The sequence below is a fragment of the Charadrius vociferus genome, unplaced genomic scaffold (genome assembly GCF_000708025.1).
Source record: "Charadrius vociferus isolate BGI_N301 unplaced genomic scaffold, ASM70802v2 scaffold3442, whole genome shotgun sequence".
NCBI lineage: Eukaryota > Metazoa > Chordata > Aves > Charadriiformes > Charadriidae > Charadrius > Charadrius vociferus.
The window spans coordinates 5,962-15,003 of record NW_009647393.1 but is presented as its reverse complement, the minus strand read 5'-3'; the positions used below and the strand labels follow the sequence as shown (position 1 = coordinate 15,003).

The window sequence follows — 9,042 nt, the reverse complement described above, 5'->3', positions numbered from 1 at the left end:
CCAGAGTGGTTCTGGATGCCCCATGGAAGTTGTGGATGACCCATCATTGGAAGTGCTCAAGGTCAGGTTGGACGGGGCGTGGAGCAACCTGATCTAGTGCCAGATGTCCCTGATCACGGCAGGGACGTTGGACGAGATGACAGTCGACGGTCCTGGCCACGTCCCCTCCCAACCCCTTGCCCACCCCCAGCCTGCTGGCGGTGGGGGCACACTGGAAAGCAGAGAAGCCCTTGATGCTGTGCAAGCACATTCGGCAGCAGCCAAAACAGTTCTTTCCAGCCCACGGGCTTGCAGGGAAGGAGGTTCCCTCTGTCCCACCCACGTGTGCTGTGCTGCGCTTCCCCCTTCCCGCTTGTATCCACCAAGTGGGTCCCTCACCTCCCCAGCCCTACCGCCCCAACCCGACCCCCACATCGCCTTATCTCCCCGTGGGGCACCAACCACGTGCTCCTCTTCTGCTCCACACACACACACGTCCCCTACGACAGCTCTCTCACGCACGCCCTGACAGTCCTGCCATGGCCCCTGCTGCTCTCCCACATGGGCGTCCCCCACAAATGCTTCTCCCCATGCCCCTCTTGGACATGCCACCCCCCATCCCAGGGCCTGCCAAGGAACACCCTGGTCAGCCCCTGAACCCCTGTGTCCCAGCACGCACGCCACCGACCCCTGTGCTCCCCTCTTGCAGACACGCACCGTGGTCCCCTCGCACTCATGTCCCTCGCGCCACCCTCTCACGAGGACACGCACCACCGACACACAGACATGTTCCTCAGCACCCCCCCCAAGCAACCTCAGTCCCCATTCTCCCGTGGGCACCTCGTTCCCCAGCAGCCCACCACGGACATGCCCTGCACCCCGTTCCCCTCACTGAGCCCTACCCCTTCCCTCTCCCCCTCCCCAGGGGATGCCACGGCCCCCTTGAAAATAAACCCCACCCCCCACGGACACCCCCATTCCCCCCTTGCAGAAACACCACATCGCTCTTCCCCTTATGTCCCCGTCCCCCACATGCCCCCATGCCCGTTATCCCAACAGGGCCGTGAACCGTCCCCCTGACGCGTGGGCACCCCACGTGCCTGTTGCCCCCCGCTCTCCCCTCCCGTGCCCGGGTCCCATCCCTCTGACCCACCCCACGCGTCCCCGGGGCCATCTCGGTGCTCGCTGCAAACACCCAGCACTGCCAGCTCATCCCACAGGCACCCCACACTCGTGGGTCCCCTCAGGTGCCCGGGGACCCTCGTCAACCCCTCATACCCCAGCCTGGACCCCAGGACCCCCTCCCCCCTGGCTGGTCCGGCTCGAAGTTTGCCGGTGAGTGCCCACCGGGATCGAGGAAGACACGGATATTTACCCCTCCGGCCAGCACCAGGGACTCGGGCTCTCACCCATGGTCCCACTCCAGACGCTGGCACTGAGCCCCTCACTCACACCAGTCCTTCCCAGTAGCTGTTTTATGGGACACCCCAAAGACTGGTGGCCAAGACCCCAATCTGCTGCAGCAGCTGCACTGAGAGCCCACCACTTTCCCCAGGAGCTGACACTGGGACCTCACTGGCTCCTGTAGCTGGTACTGGGACCCCACTACTGATATAGGGTCACCTGCCAAATCCCACTGCAATTGACACTTTCTACCGAGAATATCGGTCACCTCCCCTTGTTCGTGATGATGCAGATGAAGTTATAGAATCATAGAATGGTTTAGGTTGGAAAGAACCTTGAAGATCATGGAGTTCCAACCCCCCTGCCATGGGCAGGGACACCTCCCACTAGACCAGGTTGCCCAAGGCCACATCCAGCCTGGCCTTGAACACCTCCAGGGATGGGGCAGCCACAACCTCTCTGGGCAACCGGTGCCTTATCACCCTTTTTCACCTCCAGGTGAAAATAGGGCCAAGCAGGAATCTTACTGAAATTCCACCTGGGCTTAGCCATAAAATCAAGGCCTGCGATGAGGTGACACTTCTGGTCCCCCAGGCATGGCTACAGTGTCCCTGTTTAGGGAAAGGGCACCATTTGGGTGCTGCATTGGTTTATGGCATTTACTCAACTTTGGACCCTTCTGTGACTTGGGCTCCCCCGTGACATCAGGAGAAAGCAGGTTCCTACCCTCCTTTGCAGGCGCAGTTTGAGGAGAAGCGGGGAAAAGTTCTGGAAAACATCTATCAGCAGAGAATATCTCTACATATGAATGGTATTTCCCCTTTCCGCAATGCCCTTCTTACTTCTTCAGCAGCTCCTGGTGGACACAGATTCTTTTATGGAGTCCCACATGGGACAGAAGCCAACCTTTGAGTCTGTGGTCTTGGATGAGATGTCCCTTCCACCCAGGAGAGTTTTCCTTGGTCACTCAGAATGAGAGTTAAATGGAGGGCGTAAGAGAAATCTACATTTTTTCTCTGATGTTCACCCCTGCCTTTTCACACCAGAGCATCTGCCCGTCCTCCCCCAGACAATTGGCAATGAGATGTCCAAGCCCTGGTTTGGTCACTGGCTGCCTCACCAACACCTGTGACACTCCATCACAATATCTGCAGTATTTCTCTGCCCTTTTCCCAACCCAGAAATTTTAACCCTTTCTTTTAAGTTCCTTAGTGGAGAGGAGAGGATCCACCTCCCGGCCCAAAGGGAAGGAGCCCCAGGATTGCAAAGCCATGCAAATGTATGCAAATAACACAAGGGGTCTGCTGACCCTGGAAGTGTCCCAAGGAGGTGTCCACCTCCTCTTGTGTCCACCTCCTCAATTAGATGCTTTAGCATCTGCTCATCACCATTGAAGAACCAGGGAGGTTTTCAGTGTGTCCACTGGGAGCTCCACAAAATGTAAACCCACTTTCAGAATTAGGATGAATTTTGCCTCGAAGAGAGCGGGAAATTGGCCATTAGGTGCACGGGAGCTTCGGTGTTTCAGGGAAAGGACATCTCCAGGGACAGGGGTTGCATCTGTGTCCCCACTGCGGTGGCCTTCCCAAGGGCAGAGGGGTGCACGTCCCTCACCGTCAGCAATACCCACCGTTGCTGTCAGTGCCCCCCCCCCGCCTTGCAGTGATGCATTCATTGGGAAGGGGGGAGGTGTGGTTTGTGGTCCTAAAATCCACTTAAAATTAAAAATAAAGGAAATCAGGGCCTGTTGGGAGCTGGAGTGACCAGCCTCTGCCTTGGTGGGGATTGCTCTTCAGGCAGAAATGAACAGAAAGCCAAAAAAACAACCCCAAAACAACCAACAGGTGCTACGCCACAGTTATCGACGAGGATGTAAGGGATAAATATTTCTGTCTGAGTCACCTTTCATCTGCCAGGAGGCCCAAAACAGCACTGGGACACTCACGGTTGGCCCCATGAGAGGCCTCCAAGTCTCTGCTTCTCCAGGGCTTCTCCCGGTGGCTTGCTGACCCCACAAGTGTTTTGTATAAACAGGACCACCAATAGGTGAAGTATTAAATCAGACAAAACGCTTTGATTGTAAACAACCTTTTTAAAGCCACCTTTAATTGCTTTAGACAAAATGCAACAAGTAAGTTGTGTTTGTCCCTAAGTGGGTTTGAGTTTGTGTTTAAAGAGGAACAAACCAAGAGGGATTCGAGCCAAGACCTTCTTGGACCAGCCCCAAAGTCATCAGTGGAAGAGGCAAAGTCCCTACGTCCATGTCCCTGTGGTGGGAACAACAGTCTTTTGCACCAGGTCTCAGAGCGATTCACCAGCTGCTCCTCGAGGAGTTGTGTGTGTCTCCACTTTGAGCGCACTGGAGCTGCTGTCACCTTCGATTCTGCTTGGTGCTGAGTGTGCAACACTGGAAGTTAAACCAAAACACTCCAGCCAAACAAGGTCAGCCCTCCCCAGGGAGTGTAAAAGACGTGGGAGCCATGAGAATCCCTCATTTTCCTGGAAAAAGAATGGCTATTGTTTGGAGTGCATCGTGGAACAGCAATGACACCGAGCTGTGTGGAGCAGTGACACGCTGGAGGGAAGGAATGGCATCCAGAGGGACCCGGACAGGCTGGAGAGGTGGGCCCGTGTGAACCTGAGGAAGTTCAAGGCCAAGTGCAGGGTCCTGCACGTGGGTCGGGGCAATCCCCAGCCCAAATCCAGGCTGGAGGATGAAGGGATGGAGAGCAGCTCTGGGGAGAAGGACTCGGGGGTGTCGGTGGGGGAGAAGCCGGCCGTGAGCCGGCAACGTGCACTCACAGCCCAGCGAGCCACCGGCAACCCGGGCTGCGTCCCCGGCAGCGTGGCCAGCAGGGCGAGGGGGGACTGTGCCCCTCTGCTGCGCTCTGCTCTGCTCTGGGGAGACCCCCCTGCGGGCGGGGCAGGGGGAGGGAACACCCTCTGGGGACAGGCCCCGGGGAGAGCTCGGAGCCCCTTCCAGTGCCTGAAGGGGCTCCAGGAGAGCGGGGGGGGCTCTGGATGAGGGAGGGGAGCCGTGGGACGAGGGGGAACGGTTTTAACCTTAAAGAGGGGAGAGTGAGATGAGATACAAGGAAGAAAATCCTTCCTGTGTGGGCGGTGAGCCCCTGGGGCAGGTTGCCCCGAGAAGCTGTGGCTGCCCCATCCCTGGAGGTGTTCAAGGCCAGGTTGGACGGGGCTTGGGGCAACCTGGGCTGGGGGGAGGTGTCCTGGATGATCTTTAAGGTCAGTTCCAACCCAAACCTTTCTGTGATTCTATGAATCACCAAAGGAAAACAAGAAGAAAAATTAGCGATAAACACTCCTGTAGCTGAAACTGAAGCCTGGCCAAAAATTCGCCTTCCCAACGACAAAGCTTTTCCTCAGAGATTTCCAAAGGGCTTTTTTTAAGTCTTTGCTTCGCAGACTGAAGATGATGGGGCTGAGGAAGGGGGTGAAGACCGTGTAGGACACATCAACGAGAGCACTTGCTCCCGCAGTGTGGGGCGATTTGCCTTGCAGGTAGACGACGGAGGCGCAGCCGTAGTGCACCACCACGACGGCAAGGTGGGAGGCGCAGGTGGAGAAGGTTTTGTGCCTTCCTTCTGCTGAAGGCATCTGCAGAATGCGGCCAAGGATGAAGGCGTAGGAGAGAAGGATGAGCAGAAAGCAACCCAACAAGGCAGTCATGCAAAGGACATTGACTACGGTGGCGACCATCTCGCCACCAGCACAAGCCAGCTGGAGCAGGGGGGGTACGTGGCAGAAGAAGTGGTCAATCTGGTGGGACTGGCAGAAGGGTAACTGGAAGACAGCGCAAGTCACCAGCAGCCCCAGGAGGCCCCCGCCCAGCCATGAGGCGACCACCAGCTGGATACAGACACGGGGGGTCACGAGGGTGTTGTAACGCAAGGGGTGACAGATGGCCACGTACCGGTCATACCCCATCACCGTCAAAGAGTGCATGAAGCCAAACGTGAAGGAGAAATGCATTTGTGTGGCACAGCCCAGGAAACAAATGGCTCGAGTTCCCGGCACCAACCCAGACAGCATCTTTGGGGTGATGGAGAAGGTGTAACAGAGCTCCGAGAAGGACAGGGCACCTAGGAAGAGATACATGGGGGTGTGCAGCCCCCGATCCACCCTGATAACAACTATTATCACTGTATTTCCAGCCAGGGTGACCACGTGCATGAAGAGAAATAGCACAAACAACGCAAGCTGGAGCTCGGGGAAGTGGGAAAACCCGGTCAAAACGAACCCTCTCGGGGTGGTTTGGTTGTCTCTTCTCATCTGGGCTTTGTCGAAGAAGAGCACATTTGAAGCCGCAGCTCGTGGAGGAAACAGCACCTACATCAGACTTAAATTCTTGCTTTCTAGCTATCTCCCACGAGAAATAATGTGGAAATCGATGTGCCCGTCTGAGATCTACCAAACCTTTCCCTTGCCCAGCAATATCTCACGTACCTTCAGAGTTTCCGTCCTGGTGCAGCTGAGAAGAACTCGGTGACGTCCCTAATTTACATTAAACTCAGTCTTGATCCATGCTGACGCTCAATGGCCAAGCCAAGAACGGCCTAGAATCATGGAACTGCAGAATCGTTGAGGTTGGAAGACCCCTAAGATCATGGAGTCCACCTGCAAACCTAACACTGCCAAGTCCACCACTAAAGCACGTCCCTAAGCACCACCTCTACATGTCTTTTGAAGACCTCCATGGTCACCTTTAGCCAAATCCCTGGTTTCTCTGTGACGGTTGGTACGGGGACTTTGCAGGTAACGGAGTTACTCCAATCAGTCAATCAGTCTGTGAGGACCCAACTGTAAGAGCAGGAGGAGCAGCTTTACATGAGCAGAAGATGGGCGTCGTGGGCTCCAGCCTCGTGCAAGGACTAATTTGGGGATATTCCCCTCTTCAGGCTGAATTTCCCTGTGGACACTCGGTTGGGTGTCAAGCACAAAGCACCTTCTCGTTCTCCACCTCTCGGTTGTGCCACGTCCCCCACGCGCAGAGGCACCGATGGCAACTGGGAAGAAGAAAGTAGAAGAGCAGGAAGGGCATTAGGTCCTTGGTGGGGTCAGGGGCCCACAGCAGCAAGAAGTTTGGGTTCCAAACTTCCGTCAGCCTCCCCACGCTCCCCTTGCTCTCCCCCGAGATCTGCATCCACCATAGCAGCTCGTGGGACTTTTTGGATGGAGATGGGAGCAGGAGGAGACCCCCTGCACGTTCTGCACTGGGATGAACTTGGATCCTTCAGCCCATCAGAAGAGCTGGGCGAGGGGTGGGACAACACCCCGGGGAGAGCAACGTGGTCAGCACCCCCACCGGACTCCAGGAGAGTCAACCGAGCTACGTCTTAAGGGGATGTACCACCCACCTCTGGATGCCCACCTACCTCTGGATGCCCACCATTTCTCCCCTTCTACAGGGGAATGGGTGCTTCTTGCAGGGACGTGTCCGATTGCATCAGTCACTTACCTTCAGAGGGGCTGGCTCGCCCCACGCCAGGCGTCCTCACGCTCCAGGAGGTCCAGTTTGAGGGACGCCTCAAGGCATCGAGGATGTTGAAAAGCAGAGGAGATGCCGTTTGATGTCACCGTCTTGGAACTGTAGGAATTCCTTGACGCGTTAAAAACTGTTTTTTCCTCTTGCTGTTCTTTCGATGCCCCCCCCACCCCAGGCTGCGGGAAAAGCTCTTCCCCGACCTCCCAACCCACCCAACCTGATGGAAAGGATGAGGTGACGAACACGCGCTCCTCCAGGAAGGACGGACACACCGAGCAACAGGCTGCTCAGTCTCGTGATGATCCAGTCGTCCTTCTCCCTCCGTGTCCAGCCACCAACACGGCTCATACAGAGGGAATTAAATAGGTTTGTAGGCACTGGGGGATGGGTGGAGGCACCAAGTTGAACGTCATCGTGCCAGGTCAGATGACGCCTGGTTCTTACAGACGTCCCAGATGGAAGCAGGGGCTGAAGATCTCGCGCTCCCTTGGTTCCCTCCTTTCCTCCCTCCCTTCACCACCTCCGGAGGTGAAGCATCCGTGCCAACGACAAGCTTCTCCAGGGCTTGGGCAACGGGCAGCACCGTTCTGCTCGCCCCATGGAGGACAAAACTTCTGCCACGGGGCCCTGGAGGTGACATCGTCACCCAAGCAGAAGCACTGCTGCAGCGCCAGCAGATGGGACCGCCTCGGTTTTCTTGAAGACCTCAAAGGTTAAGGCCTTTTTAGCTCGAGAAATCCATGGGGTTGGAGCAACGAGCGGAAGGGAGGGGTTGCACGCGCAGCTGCTGACACACCGTCACCTTCCACCCACACCGTGGGACAACCAGGTCTCTGCCAGGACTGCGCTCGAAGAGCCCAGTCAGGAGGTGCCATCTCCCACCCCTCACCACCAGCCCAAAGGCCTCATCAAGCAGAGCTCACAGGGTCTCCTGGGGCGGCCCAGGACCTCCCCGTGGGCCTGGGACAGTTTAATGCTGGTTTTTTTAAGACTTAATTCTGAAAAAATCAACAATGGACCCAAACCCAGGAGGGGGTTGGCCAGATCTCCAGCAGACACCCACGGGTGGGGAGGTAAACGTGGACTCTTGTGTTTCCTTCTCAAGGTGTGAGGTGAGGCCTCAGCTCTATCTCCAGAAGTGCTCTGTGGAGGAGGTGTCTCCACCTCGGCTGGTTCCTCAGCTCTGCTGAGAGCTGCAGAACTGGGCCAAGGTGGCCGGGGCACAAATCATCTCCAAGCTATAGGTGGCCACTTGTAGGGTCTCAGGCTCCAGCCTACCCCTTGGTGGCTACCAGAGAGCCCAGGGTGACAGCTGGAATGCAGATCTGGTGCACGGACCAAGCCTCTCGTCCCATGGCCTCACCACCGATGTCTCCAGCGTCAACTGGAGCTTCTGATGAAGTTCTCCGGCTGAGAGCTCCAGCAGGTGTAGGACATCCTGGAGAGCTTCTCCAGGTTGTCTTTGGCAAGGTCCATCGCCTTGGGACACCCCTCCGGGATGGAGGTGGCCTCGGGGCGGTGAGGGAGGTGGAGACGTGTTGGGAGGAACCCTTCCCCATGTCCCTGACCCTTCCCCACATCCCTGACCCTGCCCCACGTCCCTGCCACCACCCACCTCCCACTTCGCCTCCCCTTTGGGGAAGGGGGGATGGTGAGCACCCACCCCCTCCCTGTTGTCCCCATGCGGCTCCTTGGCTTCGGGGACCTCCATCCTGGTGGCCCAGTCCAGCCCCAGCACCTTCCCCACCACTGCCCACCCTCCCCCTCCGGAGGTGGCGGTCTGGGGGGGCTGCGGTGGGGCAGCCTGACCCATAACCCCATCCCTGACCCGACCCTGACCCATAACCCCATCCCTGACCCCTGACCCATAACCCCATCCCTGACCCATAACCCCATCCCTGACCCATAACCCCATCCCTGACCCCATCCCTGACCCATAACCCGATTCCTGACCCATAACTCCATCTCTGACCTGACCCATAACCCCATCCCTGACCCGACCCATAACCCCATCCCCGACCCCATCCCTGACCCATAACCCGATTCGTGACCCATAACTCCATCTCTGACCTGACCCATAACCCCATCCCTGACCCATAACCCCATCCCTGACCCATAACCCCATCCCTGACCCATAACCCCATCCCTGACCC

The 9,042-nt window shown here is 57.2% G+C and overlaps 2 protein-coding genes across 2 annotated transcripts in view; both read right to left on the bottom strand.

The window, feature by feature from the left end:
* Positions 1–4,692: 4,692 nt before the first annotated feature.
* Positions 4,693–5,676, bottom strand: LOC104282059 (olfactory receptor 10H2-like). The gene has a single exon (XM_009880124.1). The coding sequence runs from the start codon at positions 5,674–5,676 to the stop codon at positions 4,693–4,695; it is 984 nt and encodes a 327-aa protein (XP_009878426.1).
* Positions 5,677–6,334: 658 nt separating this feature from the next.
* LOC104282058 (PDZ domain-containing protein GIPC1-like) overlaps positions 6,335–9,042 on the bottom strand; it is an 8,115-nt gene continuing 5,407 nt past the window's right edge. The window contains exon 3 of the mRNA XM_009880123.1: positions 6,335–6,410. Coding sequence (XP_009878425.1) covers positions 6,335–6,410 — 76 coding nt within the window. The remainder of the gene's footprint in view (positions 6,411–9,042) is intronic.

Coding starts and splice junctions, on each gene's coding strand:
- LOC104282059 (XM_009880124.1), bottom strand. CDS start 5,676: ATGAGAAGAGACAACCAAACCACCCCGAGAGGGTTCGTTTTGACCGGG.